The 25200-nt window shown below is 45.6% G+C and overlaps 1 protein-coding gene across 1 annotated transcript in view; it reads left to right on the top strand.

Annotated features, from left to right (window-relative positions):
• Positions 1 to 25200, top strand: part of DPH1 (diphthamide biosynthesis 1) — a 393607-nt gene that overhangs the window by 41954 nt on the left and 326453 nt on the right. Inside the window, exons 2-3 of the mRNA XM_073667680.1 lie at positions 2322 to 2474; positions 15106 to 15169. Coding sequence (XP_073523781.1) covers positions 2322 to 2474; positions 15106 to 15169 — 217 coding nt within the window. The remainder of the gene's footprint in view (positions 1 to 2321; positions 2475 to 15105; positions 15170 to 25200) is intronic.

The following is a 25200-nucleotide window of genomic DNA, read 5'->3' as shown; positions in this document are numbered from 1 at the left end:
GGGACCTTCCCAAACAAGAAGAAGGTCGTCCACATATCTACCAAACCATTTAATGTGATGGAGAAAAGGATTACTATCTGTAAAAATAAGACTCCTCCCACCAGGACATATAGAGAATCGCGAGTGATGGGGAAAATTTAGAGCCCATGATTTGAAGAAAAAATTCAGAATTAAAACTGAAAAAATTGTGTTTCAACAAATAGTGTAGGGCTGCAAGAATGACTGTACTATATCTCTCTAAATGAGGCTGAATAGCAGTAATCCCTAAGGAATGCCGAATGGTGGAATATAAATTAATAACATCACAGGTGACGAAAAATAAATTTTGATGCCATTCAAATTTCTCAAAAATCTTTAAGACAGTAGTTGTGTCTTTTAGATACTTTGGGGCCCTAACCACCTGGATGCTAAGTATTGGCACTATAGGAGCTATGTTATCTAATACAGCATAATTTCATGGGCACTAGAAACGCATTTCACCACCATCCTTTTGTCAGGTCATACGTTGGCACTAAGACATGTAAACTCCAAATTTGACATCCATTCTGTGTGGTCTTGGTTTATATTGATTTTTGGAAATTCTGGTTTCTACTAACTGTTTTTTTTTTGTATTAAATAAGCACTCCTCCTCCCATCAAAGTTTTTATATTCTTAATATATTGCTGTCATTATATTATATAGAACTGTGTACTTAGAATTGCTCATTTTACCCTTCTACCCGGCTAATTCTTCTCTTTTCTCTGCTCTATGTAGAAACAGGAAGTCTCTTGTCCCTGCATTTATCATCCCCTCTCCAGCTACTGACTCAGCTGCTGCCTCCTCCCCCTGCCAGGCACTTTTGCAGTGACCCATGACTCATACAGGGAAAATTGACCTCCTGTTTCTACATAGAGCTTAGAAGGATTCAGCAAGTCAGTTTTTAATCATGGGGTGTCATAGCCCTAATGGAAAAGAGAAGAATTAGCTGGGTAGAAAGGCAAAATGAGCAGTTGTAAGTACATAGTGCTATATAATATTATGACTGCAATAGATCAATAGGATAAAACATTTTGATAGGAGGAGTGCTTCTTTAAATGTAATAGATTATGTCAACCCAAGTGAGTGGCTGTTGATGGGAAGGAAAAAATATTAGATTGCAGTAAGTTTCTTTGTGTGATACGACATAGCTCAATTGTTTATTCATTTATATATGACTGATTGGTCTTTGGTGATACCATTTTTGTATTACTGTTTTTCTCTTGTTATCTTATTACCCTACAAAGAGTCTGTCACTAGGGTTTTGCTGCCTCATTTGAGAGCAACATGAAGTAGGGCCAGAGATCCTGATTCCAGCAATGGATTACTTTTTGGGGTTCCTGCTTCCGTTTTGAGGAAGCGCTGTTTATCTGCTGCAGCTCTGCTAGACCTATAGCATCTTTGAGCTCCTGTTATATAGTCCTGCAACTTTCTGCCCATGGATAGTATAAGCAAAAAGCTGTCAATGAATCCGAGGGTGAAGTTATCATTTAGAAGGCTAGCAGATAACACTGATGTTATCAAGGCGGCAGCTTCATAAGTGACCCAGGACTGGAATCAGGATCTCTGTCAAAACTTTTAGTTTTCCTCAATTTGAGAAGCATAAACTTTAAAGAGGTTGTCAACTATTAGTACAGCTCATTCTTGATCTAAATGTTTCACCCTGATAAAATAAAACAGCCTATACTCGCCTCCTGTGCCGACACCATTCCAGCCGTGTCGGCACTCGTGGTCCCGGGGCTCCTGTGCTGCTGTTGTGACACGTGAGCCCGGCGCCCAATCAGCACTGCCGTCACTGGCCCCGCCTTCTGTCGAATTGAACATGAAGAGGAAGTCAGGGCTGCGGCTGATCTTTGACTTCCTCTCCCATGTTTAATTCGACAGAAGGAGGGGCCAGTGACGGAAGCGCTGATTGGGCGCCGGGCTCACGTGTCACAACAACTGGAGCCCCGGGACCACGAGTGCTGACACCCCTGAAACGGCACCCACATGTGAGGTGAGTATAAGCTTTTTATTATTTTATCGGGGCCAAACATTTAGATCAAGAAGGGGTTGCCCTAGAAGTGGAAAACTTCAATTCTCTTCACTTTTTTTTCCTTTTTAAGATTTATTATTTTTGTTTATGGTAACCTTCATTTGAAGTAATATTTTATAGTCCAGCAAATTATCCATTTCCAGTTGTAAGTATTCTTATTCATGTCCCCTGTGGGAATAGTGCATTACAGGTATTTGTCTACAAATCCAAGTGAAATACTGGTAAAAATAAATATGTTCCCTAAATACAATTATATGTAATTTCTCTTCAGGTCGCATGCCGGTTCGTCGTGTTGCTAACCAAATCCCAGATGAAATCTCTCAGAATGCCTTACTCTTGGAAGCCATCTCTGTGCTGCCTCAAAACTACAACTTTGAAATTCCCAAGACTATATGGAGAATTCAACAAGCTGCGGCCAAAAGAGGTAATTACTGCAAACCTTATGGAGGTGGATCTAATGGTGGAACGAGAAGTAATAGATTAATTTTTATATTGTTCTCAAGTCTATAAGAAAAGATTCTCTTAGAGTAAAAGAATGATGAGCTAAAGTTGTTTGGGAGAGTTATACACCCTCACACAGTTTAGATAGCTTTCAGCCAATCGCCCAACTCCTCCCATACACGCCTCGCCCAACTCCTCCCATACACGCCTCGCCCAACTCCTCCCATACACGCCTCGCCCAACTCCTCCCATACACGCCTCGCCCAACTCCTCCCATACACGTCTCGCCCAACTCCTCCCATACACGCCTCGCCCAACTCCTCCCATACACGCCTCGCCCAACTCCTCCCATACACGCCTCGCCCAACTCCTCGCATACACGCCTCGCCCAACTCCTCCCATACACGCCTCGCCCAACTCCTCCCATACACGCCTCGCCCAACTCCTCCCATACACGCCTCGCCCAACTCCTCGCATACACGCCTCGCCCAACTCCTCGCATACACGCCTCGCCCAACTCCTCGCATACACGCCTCGCCCAACTCCTCGCATACACGCCTCGCCCAACTCCTCGCATACACGCCTCGCCCAACTCCTCGCATACACGCCTCGCCCAACTCCTCGCATACACGCCTCGCCCAACTCCTCGCATACACGCCTCGCCCAACTCCTCGCATACACGCCTCGCCCAACTCCTCGCATACACGCCTCGCCCAACTCCTCGCATACACGCCTCGCCCAACTCCTCGCATACACGCCTCGCCCAACTCCTCGCATACACGCCTCGCCCAACTCCTCGCATACACGCCTCGCCCAACTCCTCGCATACACGCCTCGCCCAACTCCTCGCATACACGCCTCGCCCAACTCCTCGCATACACGCCTCGCCCAACTCCTCGCATACACGCCTCGCCCAACTCCTCGCATACACGCCTCGCCCAACTCCTCGCATACACGCCTCGCCCAACTCCTCGCATACACGCCTCGCCCAACTCCTCGCATACACGCCTCGCCCAACTCCTCGCATACACGCCTCGCCCAACTCCTCGCATACACGCCTCGCCCAACTCCTCGCATACACGCCTCGCCCAACTCCTCGCATACACGCCTCGCCCAACTCCTCGCATACACGCCTCGCCCAACTCCTCGCATACACGCCTCGCCCAACTCCTCGCATACACGCCTCGCCCAACTCCTCGCATACACGCCTCGCCCAACTCCTCGCATACACGCCTCGCCCAACTCCTCGCATACACGCCTCGCCCAACTCCTCGCATACACGCCTCGCCCAACTCCTCGCATACACGCCTCGCCCAACTCCTCGCATACACGCCTCGCCCAACTCCTCGCATACACGCCTCGCCCAACTCCTCGCATACACGCCTCGCCCAACTCCTCGCATACACGCCTCGCCCAACTCCTCGCATACACGCCTCGCCCAACTCCTCGCATACACGCCTCGCCCAACTCCTCGCATACACGCCTCGCCCAACTCCTCGCATACACGCCTCGCCCAACTCCTCGCATACACGCCTCGCCCAACTCCTCGCATACACGCCTCGCCCAACTCCTCGCATACACGCCTCGCCCAACTCCTCGCATACACGCCTCGCCCAACTCCTCGCATACACGCCTCGCCCAACTCCTCGCATACACGCCTCGCCCAACTCCTCGCATACACGCCTCGCCCAACTCCTCGCATACACGCCTCGCCCAACTCCTCGCATACACGCCTCGCCCAACTCCTCGCATACACGCCTCGCCCAACTCCTCGCATACACGCCTCGCCCAACTCCTCGCATACACGCCTCGCCCAACTCCTCGCATACACGCCTCGCCCAACTCCTCGCATACACGCCTCGCCCAACTCCTCGCATACACGCCTCGCCCAACTCCTCGCATACACGCCTCGCCCAACTCCTCGCATACACGCCTCGCCCAACTCCTCGCATACACGCCTCGCCCAACTCCTCGCATACACGCCTCGCCCAACTCCTCGCATACACGCCTCGCCCAACTCCTCGCATACACGCCTCGCCCAACTCCTCGCATACACGCCTCGCCCAACTCCTCGCATACACGCCTCGCCCAACTCCTCGCATACACGCCTCGCCCAACTCCTCGCATACACGCCTCGCCCAACTCCTCGCATACACGCCTCGCCCAACTCCTCGCATACACGCCTCGCCCAACTCCTCGCATACACGCCTCGCCCAACTCCTCGCATACACGCCTCGCCCAACTCCTCGCATACACGCCTCGCCCAACTCCTCGCATACACGCCTCGCCCAACTCCTCGCATACACCCCTCGCCCAACTCCTCGCATACACGCCTCGCCCAACTCCTCGCATACACGCCTCGCCCAACTCCTCGCATACACGCCTCGCCCAACTCCTCGCATACACGCCTCGCCCAACTCCTCGCATACACGCCTCGCCCAACTCCTCGCATACACGCCTCGCCCAACTCCTCGCATACACGCCTCGTCCAACTCCTCGCATACACGCCTCGCCCAACTCCTCGCATACACGCCTCGCCCAACTCCTCGCATACACGCCTCGCCCAACTCCTCGCATACACGCCTCGCCCAACTCCTCGCATACACGCCTCGCCCAACTCCTCGCATACACGCCTCGCCCAACTCCCCCCATATGAGAAAGCCATTGTCAGACATGTCAGATCCTTATTTTCCCCAATTCCCTTACATATTGGGCTGTTGGCCTAACCAGTCGATATTGGTTGAGTTCAGCCAAAGTTAATCAAATATGTATGGGGGCTTTAACTCTCACCACTTTCACTGTATTTTATACATCTAAATTGAGTACCCCCTGCAATTGCCTCTGATCCTCTGATTCCAGAACAGTTTTTCTTATGTGCCCCTCCATTCTTTAGTTATGTCCCCTAGTAATAAAGGTGCAAATTTTCTTTCATCCAAATGGGCGTATATCACAGAACTTCACAGAACACAGCCACGCCCGCTGAGTTCTGTGGTATATGCCCAGTTGACTGAAGGTTAAATGGCATAACTGTGGAAATGAGGAGCAGTACAAATTGGAGGACGTACTCTGTTTAAATTTAATAAATCCAGTGAAAGATCCTCTTTAAATATAATTCTAGCAACCTTCAACTAAAATTAAGTGGAAGTTACTACTTTACTGTATAATGTTTTATGTACTGAACTCAATTGTAAAACCATATATTGTAGCCTCACTGTCTAAACTTTTATATTAAAGGGGTTGCTCATGTTAAAATTTTTATTTAGTTGTATTCCTAATTTAAAGGCGCTCTCCATATTTCAAATATCAGTGTGGTCTTTGTCCTGGCTGACCCACCTACTACTTGTGTTTCGACACAGAACACCGTTTTCAGTGTCAACACATCATCAGATCTATTCGTGACCAGGCTTAGACTGGCCCACAGGAGAACAGGAGGATCCTCTGGTGGGCTCCTGTGCAAGAGTGGCCACCACCCTCTTATATGAGCAGTTCTTGGTACAATATACTTGACTCACTATGTACAGACAAAGGCAGCATCTTATTCATTTAACAATCTACCCAGCCCATTGTTATATACATTTGTGATTGATGATAATGTCACATTTGCATGAAGCTGAAAAGTGGGGCCCCGGAGTTGGCTACTGGTGGGCACTTGACACCCCCGTCCGACACTGCTTGTGTCTCTTGTATTCAGCGGCTCTGTGTCCCGGTCTTCATTCTTCTATCAGGTAGTTTGTTGTGTAGGACATATACTATTTTAGTGCCCTGCCCCCATCACAAAGATCTGCCCCCATAACAGTTGTAATGTAACTTGGGACAGGAGCTGACATTATGATACTACAATGAGTGGAGATATATGTGGTCAGCCGTCTGTAAATGGCGCCCCCATAATTCCTGGTTCTACTTGAGGAATATTAAGGGTAGTAATGATTAGCGATGAGCGAGTATGTTCTGTTAACTCTTTCGGCGAGCATACTCGAGTGCTCGCCGAGTATCTTCAGCGGTGCTCTGTTATGTTTTCGTCACGCTGTGCTCATGATTTGCGACTGTTTGACAACTTTAATACATGTGAGGAATGCCTAAGAAATAAGCATTCATTCCTCACATGTATTAAAGCTGTCAAACAGTCGCAAATCATGAGCACAGCGTGACGAAAACATAACACTCGAATGCACGCTGAAGATACTCAGAAAACACCCAAGCATGCTCGTAAATCTCGAGTAACTAGCATGCTCGCTCATCACTAGTAATGATCACTCGACAAAAAAACTTACATGACACTTTTATTTTCTTTGTTTTTATCTTTTATTGGAATAGCAATAAGCAACATTGTAATAAAAATATTACTGGCCCTTTAAGAAATTAAACTATGATCATAATGACTCTCAGGTCAGGCCCCACAGAGACCACAGAACTAGTTGTGGTCATTGAGGACCGACTGAGAGCCACTGAACCCAAAGATCCAGAAGAAGGCGAAGAAACCCCCCGGAGAGTTCTGCCTCAGGGGGGGGGGGGGAATTCCTTCCTGACCCCAGTTGTGGCGATCGGATATTTCCCTGGATCACGTCTGTCCTGCTGCATATTGCTGTAAATCTGCATGTATTATAAGCTCAGGAGAGACGATCCTGGGAAGGAAAAGACAAATACACCCTGATAAAGAGGAGCTTACAATCTAATATACAGGCTGCTCCTGAGGGCATGCAGAATAATGCACACCCTGATAAAGAGGAGCTTACAATCTAATATACAATATACAGGCTGCTCCTGAGGGCATGCAGAATAATGTACACCCTGTCCTAGGAGCTTACAATCTAATATACAATATACAGGCTGCTCCTGAGGGCATGCAGAATAATGTACACCCTGTCCTAGGAGCTTACAATCTAATATATAATATACAGGCTGCTCCTGAGGGCATGCAGAATAATGTACACCCCGTCCTAGGAGCTTACAATCTAATATATAATATACAGGCTGCTCCTGAGGGCATGCAGAATAATGTACACCCTGTCCTAGGAGCTTACAATCTAATATATAATATACAGGCTGCTCCTGAGGGCATGCAGAATAATGTACACCCTGTCCTAGGAGCTTACAATCTAATATATAATATACAGGCTGCTCCTGAGGGCATGCAGAATAATGTACACCCTGCCCTAGGAGCTTACAATCTAATATATAATATACAGGCTGCTCCTGAGAGCATGCAGAATAATGTACACCCTGTCCTAGGAGCTTACAATCTAATATATAATATACAGACTGCTCCTGAGGGCATGCAGAATAATGTACACCCTGTCCTAGGAGCTTACAATCTAATATATAATATACAGACTGCTCCTGAGGGCATGCAGAATAATGTACACCCTGTCCTAGGAGCTTACAATCTAATATATAATATGCAGGCCGCTCCTGAGGGCATGCAGAATAATGTACACCCTGTCCTAGGAGCTTACAATCTAATATATAATATACAGGCTGCTCCTGAGGGCATGCAGAATAATGTACACCCTGTCCTAGGAGCTTACAATCTAATATATAATATACAGACTGCTCCTGAGGGCATGCAGAATAATGTACACCCTGTCCTAGGAGCTTACAATCTAATATATAATATACAGGCTGCTCCTGAGGGCATGCAGAATAATGCACACCCTGTCCTAGGAGCTTACAATCTAATATATAATATGCAGGCCGCTCCTGAGGGCATGCAGAATAATGTACACCCTGTCCTAGGAGCTTACAATCTAATATATAATATACAGGCTGCTCCTGAGGGCATGCAGAATAATGTACACCCTGTCCTAGGAGCTTGCAATCTAATATACAATATACAGGCTGCTCCTGAGGGAATGCAGAATAATGTCCACCCTGTCCTAGGAGCTTACAATCTAATATACAATATACAGGCTGCTCCTGAGGGCATGCAGAATTATGTGCACCCTGTCCTAGGAGCTTACAATCTAATATACAATATTTGAAGGTAGCTTACCGAGGGGTGACTGCGGTGGAGCGGGGTCACAGAAGGCAGTGTCGCTGCTTTAGGAGGCCGGTGTCAGCGGGCCCTGGGCTCTCATAAGATGTCGGCGCCGGTGAGCAGAGTCCCTTTTCCCATTGATTGCCCTGCAGTGGGTTTTGGGAAAATGGGCGCTGGAGGAGGCACATGCATCTCCTGAGATCTCAATCGGCGCATGAGTCGCCTCCAGCGGCCAATTTCCCAAAGTCCACTGCAGGGCAATCAATAGGAAAGGGGACTCTGCTCACTGGCGCCGACATCTAATGAGAGCCCAGGGCCCTCAGCATCGCCCCACTCCTGCCGCCGCCGGCCCCCTGAAGCAGTGACCCTGCACCACCGCCACCGACCCTCCCGGTAACCTACCGTTAAACGGACTATAAGAGGCACCACCATTTTATTTAAATTATTTTCCACCCCAAAATTTGGGGTGCGTCTTGACGTCCAGTGCGTCTTATAGTCCGGTAATATGGTAATGTCAATGCAAGCCTATGGGTCTGTGAAAAAATTGGACCGCGCTTTGATGACATCTGAGTGTGGTCCGATTTTCACCAACTGACAAAAGGGAGAAGGTGAGAAACCATTTTTTCCTCCTCTCCACATCCGAGAAAAACTGATGCCACTCTGATCAAAGTCTGATCAGAGTCTGTAACTCTATTACACCAGTTGCCGTTGCTTCAATTCTACTGATGATTTCCTGTGGTTCCAGTTCTGGTCTTCCTGCTGCCATCAAGCTACTACGTTATCCGTTGTTTCTGTTCGGCCATCCTGCTGCGCCACCGTCATCTGTCCGTGCTCCATTACAGCTGCTCATCTGAACTAGATGAGACATAACACCTATCATTACAAAAAAAAGAGGATTAAAAGATCGGCCCTATTTAAGGAATCATCCTGATATACAAGAGAGAACACGTCACTCAGAGATGTTTGCTAAGATTTTTTAGGGGTAAATGATGCAGTTCTAAACTTCACCACAAACACCCCACAGCTACACAAGGTGTGAATTGGGCCTTAGTGTTGAGTGAACAGCTACCTACATGGACTTGTCTTCCTTAAGCTGCTGCCTCTGGGACACAAGATGGTTCAGGATTAAAACCTTATACATTCTCTACTAATTGTGATGTCATGTGATATCTATGATGTCATGTGCCCTGTGATGTCATATCCCCTGTGATGTCGTAATAACTGCCACTGCTGTGTTATGTATCAAGTTTCCAACATCAAGGAAGAGTTGAATTAATAAAACAAAATCACAGGCTGCAAATAACCATCAGCCTCATTTTTGTCATGAGTGAGTCATGACGCACGTTATAACCTAAACATTTCCATCCTGTTATTCTAATCCGCATCACCTACTGTTCTATGAACTAAAGTAAAGCACAGGACGCCATACTGCAATTCCTGATCACGATAAACCGTCAGCTCCAGGTCACCCCTGATCCAACAGGACCAAGAGAGCTGACAATGGAGAACTGTACCAGTCTGCAATTACATTTATGTTATGAGAACGCTGTGTTTTGTCAACATTAATGGCAAAACTACCCAAAAATGGAGCCAAATGGAGTGGTCTCAACTGGCCCACCCCTTTCTATATGCTTTTAGTAGAGCACATGGGTGTCATAGAGCGCAAAAACAGCCGATTGCTGAGGGTCTTCAAGGCCTCTGACAGATGATCAGTTGATCACCAGCAAGTCCTCATTTAGGGAAGGGGTTGTCCAAATTGGTAACCCCTGTTAGACCGGACTCACACTGGCTTACTAAAGCAACCAAATGTGCAGATTTTCTTTGGAATCTGGTCAATAACCTTTTTTTAAATCATAGAATCATCATATCAATTACAGCAAGGGACACATGATCCAGCGCCATCTGCTGAGATTTTCAGGTTAATGATGCATTTCTGAATCCCACTACTAACCCCCCATCTATACAATGTGTGAGTGAGGTCGTAAGTGAAGAGTTCCCTACCTGGACTTGTTTCCTTCAAGCTGTCAGGCTCAAATGAAACAAGATGGCTCAGGTGTTACACATTGTACATTCTATACCAATTGTGATGTCACATGATGTCTATGATGTTTATGTGCTTTATGATGTCATCAAAACTGCCTGTTTAACCCTTTCCTTCCCAATGACATGCTTTGATTTTGTGAACAAGTTATTTGGATGCAACGGCGCAGACAATGAAGGGACAATAGTAATCATCCAAAACTATAACTATAGGGACACACACACACATCGTCCGGTGGGCCCACATGCTGGCACTGTCAGCTGTCTACAGTTACAGGCACAGCGATGATAAAATGCCAGCTAATCGGAACAGTCTTCCATTCAGTACATATGAGCACCAGAAGAGAGCGATTCACCAATGGCAGCTCCGCTCTCCCTGGTTGTTCCAGGTGCGGTATCGCAGTGTGGAGCCGCCCCTGTATCGGCCCTGACTGCCTGAGCCGCCCCTGTATCGGCCCTGACTGCCTGAGCCGCCCCTGTATCGGCCCTGACTGCCTGAGCCGCCCCTGTATCGGCCCTGACTGCCTGAGCCGCCCCTGTATCGGCCCTGACTGCCTGAGCCGCCCCTGTATGGGCCCTGACTGCCTGAGCCGCCCCTGTATCGGCCCTGACTGCCTGAGCCGCCCCTGTATCGGCCCTGACTGCCTGAGCCGCCCCTGTATCGGCCCTGACTGCCTGAGCCGCCCCTGTATCGGCCCTGACTGCCTGAGCCGCCCCTGTATCGGCCCTGACTGCCTGAGCCGCCCCTGTATCGGCCCTGACTGCCTGAGCCGCCCCTGTATCGGCCCTGACTGCCTGAGCCGCCCCTGTATCGGCCCTGACTGCCTGAGCCGCCCCTGTATCGGCCCTGTCTGCCTGAGCCGCCCCTGTATCGGCCCTGTCTGCCTGAGCCGCCCCTGTATCGGCCCTGTCTGCCTGAGCCGCCCCTGTATCGGCCCTGTCTGCCTGAGCCGCCCCTGTATCGGCCCTGTCTGCCTGAGCCGCCCCTGTATCGGCCCTGTCTGCCTGAGCCGCCCCTGTATCGGCCCTGTCTGCCTGAGCCGCCCCTGTATCGGCCCTGTCTGCCTGAGCCGCCCCTGTATCGGCCCTGACTGCCTGAGCCGCCCCTGTATCGGCCCTGACTGCCTGAGCCGCCCCTGTATCGGCCCTGACTGCCTGAGCCGCCCCTGTATCGGCCCTGACTGCCTGAGCCGCCCCTGTATCGGCCCTGACTGCCTGAGCCGCCCCTGTATCGGCCCTGACTGCCTGAGCCGCCCCTGTATCGGCCCTGACTGCCTGAGCCGCCCCTGTATCGGCCCTGACTGCCTGAGCCGCCCCTGTATCGGCCCTGACTGCCTGAGCCGCCCCTGTATCGGCCCTGACTGCCTGAGCCGCCCCTGTATCGGCCCTGACTGCCTGAGCCGCCCCTGTATCGGCCCTGACTGCCTGAGCCGCCCCTGTATCGGCCCTGACTGCCTGAGCCGCCCCTGTATCGGCCCTGACTGCCTGAGCCGCCCCTGTATCGGCCCTGACTGCCTGAGCCGCCCCTGTATCGGCCCTGACTGCCTGAGCCGCCCCTGTATCGGCCCTGACTGCCTGAGCCGCCCCTGTATCGGCCCTGACTGCCTGAGCCGCCCCTGTATCGGCCCTGACTGCCTGAGCCGCCCCTGTATCGGCCCTGACTGCCTGAGCCGCCCCTGTATCGGCCCTGACTGCTATAATGTTCCCATTTTGGTATAATATAAATTCCTTGGTATAACCATGTCTCCCCTGGTATAATATTCCCTGCCTGTTATGTTATCCCCCATTCTGAGATAATGTCCCCCATCCTGGTATGTCACCCAGACTGGTCCAAGCTGATATTTAGAAATCAGAACACCTTTGATAATACAATTACATTAGTAAGTTTTATATATTTAATATTTTTAAAGTGAACAAATACTTTTAACTCATTGGCAACCTGTGGCAACCTAGATCTGATCAATGCGGATTAACCATTTAGATATGACCGTGAATGTTCCTGCAACTGTGGGGTGCCTAATGAAGGTCCCGTGCCACCGTCTTGGAGATATGAAACTCAAGGCTTCTTCGGAGATTTTTACTACATACAGCAATACTGACGACCCTGCAATCATCTCATTGTTTGTGCTGTGTACTCTGAGGCCTTAAAACAAATCACCGCTCTTTTCTAATCACAAAAAATAAATAATATGTTGGTGTCACATCATCCGTAAAAATTTAATTTTAGCAGAACATAAAATTAATCAATAAATTAAAAAAACAAAAAAAACTAAATGCCTTTTTTGTCACTACATTCACCCCCCAACACCCCAAAAAAAATTAAATGAAAAGTGATCAAAATGTCATAGATAACCCAAAATGATACTAATAAAAACTACAGGTCGCCATGCAAAGGACATAAAAAATAAAGTTATATGATACCCAGAAAATCAAGTTTCCAAGCTATTTTTATGGCACAGTGAGCCCCGTAAAAATGAAACCCTAAAACAAAAGTGAAAATAAGGTTTTTCCCTTTGCCCATGACTGCACCAGGAGAGAGGATGGCCCACACAGGACAAGAAACCTAAAGATGTGAAAAGGAAGACCCTCCCTACCAAGTGAGTGGTTTCCTTTCCTAGGTGCAAGATTTTTTTCCCTTCTGAGGCAGTTCTAGTTTGTGCTGAGATTACCTGTGGACTGGTTGCTCTACCATCCCTCGGTTGCGGAGGGTGTCCTCCTGCCAGGCATTGCTTCCATCAGCTGCATTCTTGGGCGCTTGAGGCTGCAGTTTCTATGGATGTCAATCTGGGTACCTGGCCAGAGGGTCGTCTTGTTCTGTGTTCTGCTGCTGTGATACCGCAATTTCCTCCGGGATAAATAAAGTATGTCTTATCTTATCTTATCTTCTGGGACGAAGGCACATTTGGTGTCCGCTTCATTTCTGGCGCTGCAGGTCACATGTAGCAACCTTGCGCTGGAAACCATCAGTGGGGCCTTTGGGACTTCCTGTTTTCTTCTTTCGATCCTATATGAGGAGACAGGGCACCAAAAGTGCCCTTGGACGCTGAGGAATGGACCTTCCAAAAGGTCATTTGGCTTTTGGAAGAAGGGGAGGTAAAAACAGAATCTCTAAATTGAGAAATGGCTGTGTCTTTAAGGGGTTAAACATGCTAAAATATGCAAATGAGGAAAAAAACTTGTAGGTTCCAGCCCTTTACAATACAGCACAAAGTTGGAGCACTACATGAAGACTTTTGTTGTTGGAAATAAAGGATTAACAGAACTCCTGATAGGAAAAGGCAAAAATCTCCATTGGGCTAGGTGTAGTCGAGAGTAGTTTCTCTCATCCGAGAGAATCGGGACGATTATGCAAATAACAGTCTGATCAAATTCTGATCAGAGTATAATCGTAGTTTGAGCCGATTCTCTTGGGTTGAGAAGAACATGGAGATTTTTTTTTTCCCATTTTCTCGATACTGTGAGATGTCATCCGAGTGCAGTCCAGTGTTTTCCATGCACTCTTTGACTTGCATGGCCGAGTGTGATCCGAATATGCCACGATATCGGACATGTGCACGGCCCCATAGCATAACACTGGTCTAAGTGCCATCCAATCTTTTGTTGGATTGCACTTGGACTGATATGCGCTCATCTGGAGCAAAGGTTTGATCCATGTTTGTTCTGGAGACTTTGGAGAACGAGAGAATGAAGAGTAGCAGTCTCCTTGTAGCAATGTGCCTTGCAGTAAGCCGTGATGGAGCGTAATATATTACATGTTTCTCTATAGGTATTCATTTTAGGATCGCGTCACTATTCTGTCGGTACGGGGCCTCTAGTCAAAGGTTCTCAGTCTAAAGCTGATATTTTATTTTGCTGTTACAATAGAAGCCGGTTGATAATGAGAAGAACAGTGGGAGCACATTGTGCCGTACCAGCAAAGATGCATGTATTTGTGATGGTTCAGGTGTTGAGACCCCGGGATAACAAGATCCCTGGATAATGACTGAATCATCCCGATAGGACAATACTCCCCTGCTATGCCGCATATTCTGATGTCATCGTTCTGTGTTCTGATGCCTTTGAGTGCATCTGATCCCATTAGGTCCCCTAGCCTCTGAGTGTCCTGTCCGTTTCCTCTTTGTCTCTAATCATTCCCTATCCTACCTCTCCTCTCCAGTGGTCTCCGATGTAATGCTATATTTGTCTATACAATAACCTATTTGCGCTCCGTTGCCGTCTGTCTCTCTCTACAATCGGCTTCTTTTTTTTTTATAGCCATTTGTAATTCTAAAGCTTATCTCTTCCCTTCTTGCTTAGATGTTTCTCATCCTTTATTTTTCTTCCTCTTGAACATTACATCTCCCACGCGGACTATATGTTTTCTCAAGTGTATATCTCTTGTATGTGCTCAAGATCTCCAAATGTCACATTTGCATGCTTCCTACTGGACGCTAATCCTGTTATTTAGCTTGACTCGCTATTATTTCTATGATGTTTTATGTAATAGATAGCTCTTCAGACCCCTGTTGCATGTGTTTGTGTGCAGGAGACGATGCCGTATGGTGGATTTTAAGATCATTTTGGCTTTTGGTTCCTTTTTCATTCATATTTTCATTTTCAGTTGCTTTACAGATGCCAGAAGGGCTGCTGATGTTTGCCTGCACTATCGCAGATATCATAGAGAGGTGAGGATCAGAATTACCAATCGTCTATGGGTTTGTTCTTGTAAAATGGTTTTGCACATTAAAATAATCTGGATCTGTCCACAGTTTGCCGTAATTATTTTACTTTTTTTTTTTTGCACTGCATTTGGTGCAATTCGCATTAAATTAGGAAACAATTATCTCTTTGTATATTGTACTACAATTGTAATTCCAGGCACAACAATAAAAATTGGATCAGAGCCAGAGAGCTTTACATAGCCCACATATTTTCGCTTAAGACCCCGTCACACTTATCGACGCTGCAACGATCCCAACAACGATACGACCTGTCAGGGATCGTTGCTGCGTCGCTATGTGATCGCTGGTGAGCTGTCAAACAGGCAGGCTCACCAACGATCAGGGGGGCAGCGACATCGTGGAAAGAATCTTTCCACAATGTCCTGCTCCTGGTTACCAGCCTGCTGAAGCAGGAGCAGGCTGGTAACCATGATAAACATCGGGTTACTAGGGGCACACGCGCACCTAGTAACCCGTTGTTTATCATGGTTACCAGCCTGATCGCTGGTCACACACAGCGATGTGTGCTGACCAGCGGGAGGGCAACGACCAAAAAATGGTCCAGGACACTTTGCAGCGATCAGCGACCTCACAGCAGGGGCCTGATCGCTGCAAAGTGTCACACATAGCGACATCGCTGGTGAGGTCGCTGTTGCATCACCAAAACCGTGACACAGCAGCGATCTCGCTAGCGATCTCGCTATGTGAGACGGGGGCTTTACTTAAAGGGAATCTGTCAGTAAGATCAACCCTCCCAAACCCCACCCAAGAGTGCATATATTGGCATGTAGGTCTTTGAAAGCTAAATCCATTGCCATCATTATAACTTCTATCTGTTACTGTGTTTCCTAGAAATCACAGTTTTGATTAATATGCAAATGAGGCATTACGTGCTCTTGGTGTGGCAGAGCACTTTGCGAGCCTCTGCCTCCTGAGATTGCTTTCCCACCCAGCACCAGCCTAACTAACATGACTGATAGTTCACTGACTGTGGGAGGTCAGGTGCCAGGCATGTAAATCAAACAGTGAGCCATCATGGCTGGTGCTAGGCAGGAAAATGACCTCAGGAGGCAGCGGCTCGGGAAGTGTTCTGTAAAGTCCAGAGCATTTAATGCATCACTTGCATATGGATTAAAATGCAGATTGTTTGGAAGTGCAGCAACAGATAGACTATATAAAAGTGTCAATGGATTTAGCTTTGAAAGACCTGCATGCACATATATGCGGATTGAGGGAGGGGTTGATGTTACTGACCATTTCCCTGAAAGTGCTATTAATTTTATTTACTGCAGTTTTTTGATGGGCCTCGCTTAACCATGAGCTGTCCGTGACAACTTGATAACCTGTTAAGAGCCACCATGGAGTTTGAAGACATATTTCAAATGCCAGTCACTGCCATTGGAGTATTTCCTAGGCTGGTTTCTAAGCGCGTCATGAAAGGGCCTATTTCTTATAGTCTCATAACCAGTATTGGTTTCAGCTATGGCCCAGAATCAGGCACCAGATCATCTTTAAAATGGTGCCTAACAGGCAAGGGAAAAATCCAAGGTTATGTGGAGTGCAGTGACTCTGGCTTAAAGCTGAATCTACTGATTTTTTAACAGTAGTTACACTTAAAGGGGTTTTACCACTAACAAAGTTAATTTTAAAGTTGATTTTAATCAATAGATCTTGGAATAATAACAATTTCCACAATTGGATGTGTTTTAAATAAAAAGTCCCTGTGCTGAGATAATCTTATAAATGTGCCCCTGCTGTGTACGGTGTAATGGCTGTGTCTGATCATACAGGAACATGGTCTGATCATACCACATCTCCTGGGCAGGGGAGGAAAAAAAACAGAGTATATAGACAGGACAGCATGGGATCACAATGTAATGTAAAATGTTACGGTCAGACACAGCCATTACACAGTACACACCGGGGGCAGATTTATGAGATTATCAGCACAGGAACATTTTATTTAAACACATCTAATTGTGGAAATTATTATTATTCCAAGATCTATTGATTAACACAGACACACACAAATTGAAAAAGGATTCCCCATTTGGGGAGATAGTAATCCAGTATAGACAGAAGCTATCCTCTGAGTGATGTTTGGACACTGAACATACTCTAATATTTTCACTAGCTACAGGAGAGTCCTCCCCTAATCCAACATCTTGCAACTCTCTTTTTGTACGGTCTCATCTGTTCATTAAGAACCATGATCTGTCTCATTTAAAGGGCATGTGTCCAAATTACTTTGATTGTGATGTATAAAGTATTTTAAGGGAGTTTGACTAAGCTGGCCAACACTGCTGTGGAGTCGGTGTCATGGAGTCAGTCTGTGTCCATTTTGGTGGAGTCGTAATCTGAGTCGTTATAAAATGGACCGACTGCAACTCCTAAAAGATGTCATAAATTAGGTACAGTAGTTCAATGCAGTTTGTGGGGAATATTTTTTCATAAGAATTTGGGAAAGTTCTGAAATGTCCTATAAATGTCTGTCCTATTCTTGATCTAAGGGTCTAGACTTTTAGCTGAGATGAATCTGTGCTACAGTAAATTTATCACTTAAACATGAACCATGTATGAGGGAGTCGGAGTTCGAGTCGGTGTCATGGAAATTGAGGTAGTCGGAGTTGGAATCGGAGGTTTGGCTTAACGACTCCACAGCCCTGCTGGCCAAAGCAGTGCAAAAATATTGCTCCATTTGTCCAATAAAAGTAATCAGAGAACACATTGGACACTTTTTATGAGTCCAATGTAATCATGAAGGAAACAGTCGCTCTGCTTCTCGCCGTTCCCCTCTTATCGATTGTGAATGCATACACACAGCAGCCAGCTGTCAGTCACCGCCCTGGTGTGTGGGTAACAAGGGGAGCGCTTCCCTCATGAATACATCAAGATAATACATTATATTTTCTTGTACTGCTTTGGTGGAATGGTCTTCATACTATGCTAGGACTTCATAATCTGATGACAGATTGACCTTAATGTGCTATGTTGATACATAACCTTTAATGAGCAAAAAATTGGTCCTTTCAGCTAAACAGATTTTACTTTAAATAAGTTGTGAGAGAATAGACTATGGTTGGACGCTGGATTTTGTCTTGGTGCTCGTGAAAGCATTAGAGGATGTTGTAGGGTTTCCGGACATGACGTAGAGGTTTGCTTCTGGCTGTATTGAAATACTGTACCTCCAGGTTGGAGCTCCTTTTCAGTTTAAGCTTATTTGGAAAAGTACCTGTGCCTTGCATTATATTTGGATTTGCAGGGGAACATAAATAATTAGTGCTGTGCTCTTTGAAGTCCTTTCGTCTACCAGCACTATGCGGAGACTATAGTCTTGCGCCTGCTCGTTGGATGTTAATGCACCAGTGCCCGGTGCTCCTGCGGTATGGTTAATGTGCATATATAGAGCTTCCCAGTGCGCTGCACTTATATTAAGTCTCTCAGTCAACAATAAAATTGGCTCAATTACTTTTAAATGCTGGATGTACAGAAGCACAATGAAAATGTCTATTGGCATCATCCTGAAAGTTTGGTCTTTGAAAGGAAAGAAGCTTTCACATGGCCTGCTACACTAAGTGGGCTATTTTGGCATCAGATATGGGTTTTCCAATAATAGCTTATTATCTACAGGATAGGTGATGCGTGTCTGATCACTGGGGATGGCTCTGCTGGGACCTCCTCAGATCAAGAGAATGTGGTTCCCATGTTCTCCGTTTGAAAGGAGCGGTAATTGAGTGAACGTCATGTCACTTTATCCACTGACTGAAGGACTAAGATGATGGCTTTGTGCTCTACTTGACTTTCTATCAGTCTCGTAGACTGGAGCAGCAGTAGGCATGCTTCACCTCCTATCTCGCCATCAATGGGACCCTCAGACCGCTGGATCCAGGATCCATGTGCATAGACCTCCTGTTTAGAACTAAGGGTCCTGGCATATAGAGATGTGTATACATTACTATGTGTAAGGTTCTGCATCTCCAGTTAACTTATGACCACCTGTCCATAGAAAGTATCTGTTGGAATCCTGGTTTTAGGATCCTTTTTGATCTGGATGTCTAGCCTCGAGATTATGGGATTGTTTTTAAAGTCTCATTGATATTTTATGATATCCATTATAGGCTTGCTTAATGGAATCAGTCCTTATAGCTATATTCTTTTTCTCCTCTTAAGCTGGCGGTGGTATTATCTGCTTTGCTCTCTAATTGGGATCTTTCAATTAGATGGTAGTGGTTGTGGTATTGGACAGAAGAATTAGCGGTAGTTTCTTGATTGACTGTAAAATGCTCCTTCTTCCTCCTCTTCCTCTTTTATCTGTCCTGTACTGATCTGGAGGTAGCTGCAGCCAAGCACTTAATGGCAGAAGGAGTTATGTCTTTGTAATAGATCTTGCTGTATATGATGTGTACTTGCCTTCTGACATGGGCTGCTTTTTGTTAAAAGATGAGTCTGTGGGGGCCTAAACACTAGTGGAAGGCGCGTGAGATTTTTCAACGTCTGATTTGCGGCCAACTCTTTCTTCACAGTTTCGGATCTTTGTCATTTCAGTTTGATTATTTTTTTAATGTATGTAACGTACACTGAATGGCTCCTGGGAGAATAAGGACTCGTATACATGCTAGGACCTTGTGCATAGACCTTATGGAGTCTTTGTGTTTAGTAATAATACCTCCATAACCTAGTGACTGATGCAGTATGGCACATTAGTATCTGAATGAATCTAACTGGAAAACCTTTACATCAGTTTAGGATATGCAGTGTTGTGGTGCCGTGTGTCTTGAAGGTTGAACCTGAATTCAGAAAACCCCACAAACTACAGACGTGTCCACCTTATCTTTTCTATAGTTGCATTATGAGACGAGTTGTACTTTTACCATACTACGTACTGAGAAAAACAGAAGAAAAATTCAATTTGGGGTGAAATGCTGAATGCAATTCCAAAACTGTTTTTTTTTTTTTTTTAATTTGTTAATGCTGCATTCATTATGCAATAAAAATGATTACAATGATGCCAAACTTATAAGGTTTTCTTTTTTTTTTTTTTTTTTTTTTAATGCCTAAAAAAAATTCTTTACCAGCTTTTGAGACCTGTAACTTTTTTTTTTTTTTTTTTTTAATTTTCCATTGATTGACCCTTACACAGGCTTTTACGTTACGTGCTAACTGTAGTTTTTTGTTTTTTTTTATACCCCTTTTTTTATCGCTTTTTATTACATTTAGGCGATGTGCACACAATGCGTTTTTAATGCGTTTCCGCAGCTATTTTTTTCCGCCGCGGAAATGCATTAAAAACGCTTGTTAATAGGTCTGCCATCTATAGCAATGGTAATCCAGATGTGCTATGCACATGATGCGGAAATTTCCCCTCTGGATTACCATTGCTATAAAAAATGCAGCATTACCATTTACTGCGCGATTCCACAGCGAATTCGAGCCCTTTGAGGTTCATTGATTCACATCAAACCCGCAGGTAGAATATCTATACCTGCGGATTTGCTGGGTTTCAATGAAACCCAATGGATGCAAAATCGTGCCGGAAATGCGCTGCTTGTGGTACCCGGGTCGGGAGAGGAGACTGTTACTCCTCTCATCCGGCCGCCGTTCCCGCTGATAACAGCGGGAGCGATGTGGATGGGAGGAGCAGCAGTCTGCTCTTTCCAGCCTGTGTGCCTGCGGTCAAAAAAAGAAAAAGTAAAAATAAAAAATAAACCTTTATACTCACCTGTCCGGCGGCCCCTGGTGTCCTACTGGTCCCCGGCGATGTTCTCTCCCCGGCGGCCAGTGGTATACTGTGGGGAGCGGGCTTGCTCCCCGCAATGTACCAAGTTGCCAAGACCTGCGGTGACGTCACTGATCAGCTGATGGTCACGTAACCTCAGTTGATTAGTGCCGGTAGCAATCAGCTGATGATCACGTGACCATCAGTTGATTAGTGCCGGTAGCAATCAGCTGATGCTCACCTCACCCTGGGAACATTCTTGCTAATGTTCCCAGGGTGGACAGCTCACTGGGGCTGATCTTCAGCTGATCAACCCCAGTGACCTCCTGCAGACTGTATACTGACAGGGGGTGATTTTACACCCCTGTCAGTATACAGTGCTGTTTTCTACAGCTGTGACACCAGTGATTTCTGATGTCACAGCTGTAGAAGTGACCCAGATCGTCGTGGGACACTCGTTGGCGGTACGTGAACTACGTCGTTGACGGCGGACAGGAGAGGAAAATGGTTGTTTGTTATTTTACTTTTTTCAGCAGTTCAAGGGCTTCGCGGAGGCATACAATAAAAAAATAATTTAAAAACCATGTGTGCTTTATTTCATTAAAATACTTTATTTTGGCTGTATTTTTATTGAAAAGGCGGTGACTGTTTTACCACGCTGTTAGTAATGGGGGCGTCTTATAGACGCCCTCCATTACTAACCTGGGCTTCACGTCAGCCGCCAATTTTCCTTCTGGAAAATGCTGCACTGCTTTGTATTTCTCCATTGATGCATTAAAATCCATTACTGCAAGGGAATATTGCAGGTTTTTGTTTAGTTAGAGGAAAAAAATGGGTTAAATTATAAGCAACTGCATTGAGTTCTCATCCTCCACCGGTTTCTACGCCTTCCTTTGGTTAGGGATATATCCTTTACTAGCCCCTCATGGCCAGCATTGTACGTGCTGTAATACCTGTTCTCCCCTGCAGTAGGTAAAGGTTATAAGTGTCTGATCTGCGCTGCAGACTATATTTATACACCGTTCATCACTGTAAAATAAGGATATATACTGGACATACACAAATGCTGCAATATTGGATCCAGATGTAATTAATTTCCTTATTCTTGACAGAATCTGTGTCAAATGTGTTTTTCTCTCATGAGGACAACCCCGTAGAGGTGGCCAGTGCCCACCCACACTAATATTCGCTTTACTCCCTCAACCTAATGATCCATTCATTACTATATTGACCAATAGCAGTTTTCCCCGGCAAGCTCCACTGTTTGGGCGTTTCAGTAGCTAACTTGTTAAAGGTTAATGTGTGCTTGTATATAGCTTTTCTGGCAAACCTGATACACTCCTCAACATTGAAATTGAAACACCAAAAAGGAAAAGTCGTGGAATTATGGAAATCATAGGATGGCTTGACGTGATAATGATATGCGAATGATGAAAAATGGAAAGAAAATTGTAAAGACCTCTCCATTTATTCACTATAAAGTATGCATGCCACATGCAGACATACACGTACTGACACCCGCCTTGGCATGCTATCAGTGAGGTTATTGAGAGTTGTCTCAATGTTCTGCCTCACTGAATACACTCAGGCAAATCATCAAGCTCCACTGCTGGCAGCTCCCTCTGTAGTTGCTAACCAATGATGCCCCAGATATGCTTGATGGGAGACAAGTCTGGAGATGCTGCAGGCCATGATAGCATGTTTAAGTCATGCATGCTACTTACAGTAGCAATAGCAACATACCTGGCTTTCTCACATTGAAAAACTTCTTCTGGGACACTAGAGAACTGATCATATCAGTGGTTCTTTACTCAAATCATTGTAGCTGTTAGCTGTTACAGTACATGGAATAAAGACTAGAGGGGTCTGGCTACTGCACATTATGCCACCCTAAACAATAATCCCTGGAATAGGACTGCTGTGGTGTTGCCTCTTGTAGACCTTGTAGCCTCATCAGATTTGAAGAATAGTGTGTAATGAAGCATTCTGTACTGCAAGTGAAGTTCGATGTCACATGGCATCAAACATTGTCTACACAGACCATCAGAGGGCATTTGCACGACATTGGGCTTTGAGCCAGACCTCCACGTATAGTTTTTCCATCGTGGTGAAGAGCAAGAAGGCAGTGGAGGCTGGAATAAAAGTGTATCCTCTTCAGTGATGAGTCCCACTTTTGTCTTGGACTCAATTATTACCAGAGCTTGGTCTGAAGGTCGCATGAACAGCGCCATGAAGATGTCTTCACGAGGGAACGTGAAAGTGTTCCAGGAGCCCGTTTTCAACACAACACCAGACCAGATGATGCTCTTGCTATTGTGAGCAGTATGTATGGCCTTAAACGTGCTACCATGGCCTGCAGCATCTCCGGCCTTGTCTCCCATCTAGCTTAATTAGGTTGTCATTCGTTGGCAATTGCAAAGTGAGCTACCAACAGTGGATCTTGATGATTTGCTACCCAAGTGCATTCCGTGTGTCAGAACATGCCTCAGACAGCCAAGGTTGTAAGTGCGTGTATTTTTGCTTATGATGCTCATACTATACTGAATAAAACAAGATGTTTTTGAAAATGTCGCTTCCATTTCATCATCATTTACATATCATTAACATGTCTATCCATACTTTGATTTTCATAATACCTTGAATTTTCCTTCTTGGTGTTGCAATTTTGACAATGATGAGTGTAGATAACTGTATTAATATTTAATGTACGTAAATGTTCCTCTCTTGAAAGACTACAAAGCAAAAAACTGCCACTATATAAAATCTCCATTCAAGCGAATGAGGAGGATTAGTGACAACCCCTATGGGACATGTATTTATGGTCACCCAGTTCTAGTGTTCATAGAAAATAATGGGTCAAGGACTTACAGTATAGTTACAGGTGATTATTTTTCTTAACGGGGAGTCTTAGTTATGTAGCATATGGTACTGATTTTTTTTTGCACTTTACTGAATGCTTAATGGCAGTACAATAAATCCTTCACGTTGCTTACCTTGGCACTATATGAATAATTAATTATCAGTCTTAATGATTTACTTTACTGTACTGTGGAACGAGTATGTGGCCAAGTCTTTTTCCGGCAAGCTAATAGTATATGGCTTATGAAAGCTTTCCCAATGTGGGAGACACATGAGGCTGCAATTGGTGATTGCGTTGGCAGTAGCTGTAAATTGTGCTCACCTTCAGGTAGCAGCAGACTGCATATCCTACTTCATTCTCTGCACCGTAGATCATCTGATACTTTTTACTATATTAGTCAGTAAATTTAGAATTAAGAACTTAGCGCTATCAATAAATTTAAAAAAAAAAAAGTAGGGGGAGTATGATGACTTTCAATGGAAAACCAAAGAGGAAGACGTTCGGACAGAACAAGCTAGCAAAAAGAATGGAAGAAATGGCTGAATACAGTTCTATTAAAGTCCTTCTGTGTATAGGAGGCAAAAATGTAAAGTCTTGGTTTTACGAAGGTCTTTTTTAATGGACGAGTTCTTTCTGTGTTTTTCACGTATTGATCTTGTACCTATTCTAGTCTGTAGGGCTGTACATTTGCTCACGTATTTTTACAAGCCTTGAGTTTTATAAGGACCCCTCTCACATTATTTTGGGCCTGAGCCGTAAGGTCCAATTGGCTGCTGCCGTCTTCAGCTGTCTTATCTCTCAATAGTTGTTACCTACCCAGCTTGTATGTTTGACCTTATCTACCTGTCTGACATAGGCCGGACAACCATTTACTACTGAACTCTACCTTTTTTGATCCTGGGCACTGTCTGACATTTCTGCCACCTATGTACCACATCCCAGTATCTCCTCTCATCTACATGTCCGTTATTGCTGAGTTTACTCCATGGATAGTAACTTGGCGATTCCCTGTGTAAAGAGCCTTCACATGCTGGTGGGAAATAAGTGACAATCTTTTACTCTCTGATTCAACCCACACAAGATTCATTCGTCACACTTTGGGTCCACATAACCACTCGGCCACTATAATCAAAATATCACAAGACGACCTAAGGCTCCAGGCCTATTGTTTTGACCATACATTTTCATTGACAAGCTAATAGATCTGTGAGAGGGAGATCTTGTCATCGTGAGCCCATTATTACACATTGGCCCACATTTATGAAGCAATTTGCGCTAAATTTTGGTGTAAACTGTGCTACTAAATTGTTTTCCCACGAACAAAAGTTTTAATCAATAGATCTTGAAATAATAATAATTTCCACAATTGGATGTGTTTAAATAAAATGTTCCTGTGCTGAGATAATCCTATAAATGTGC

The sequence above is a fragment of the Phyllobates terribilis genome, unplaced genomic scaffold, assembly GCF_046119375.1.
Source record: "Phyllobates terribilis strain yellow unplaced genomic scaffold, ASM4611937v1 Scaffold_2__4_contigs__length_985480577, whole genome shotgun sequence".
Classification (NCBI taxonomy): Eukaryota; Metazoa; Chordata; class Amphibia; order Anura; family Dendrobatidae; genus Phyllobates; species Phyllobates terribilis.
This window is presented reverse-complemented; position numbering and strand designations above follow the sequence as displayed.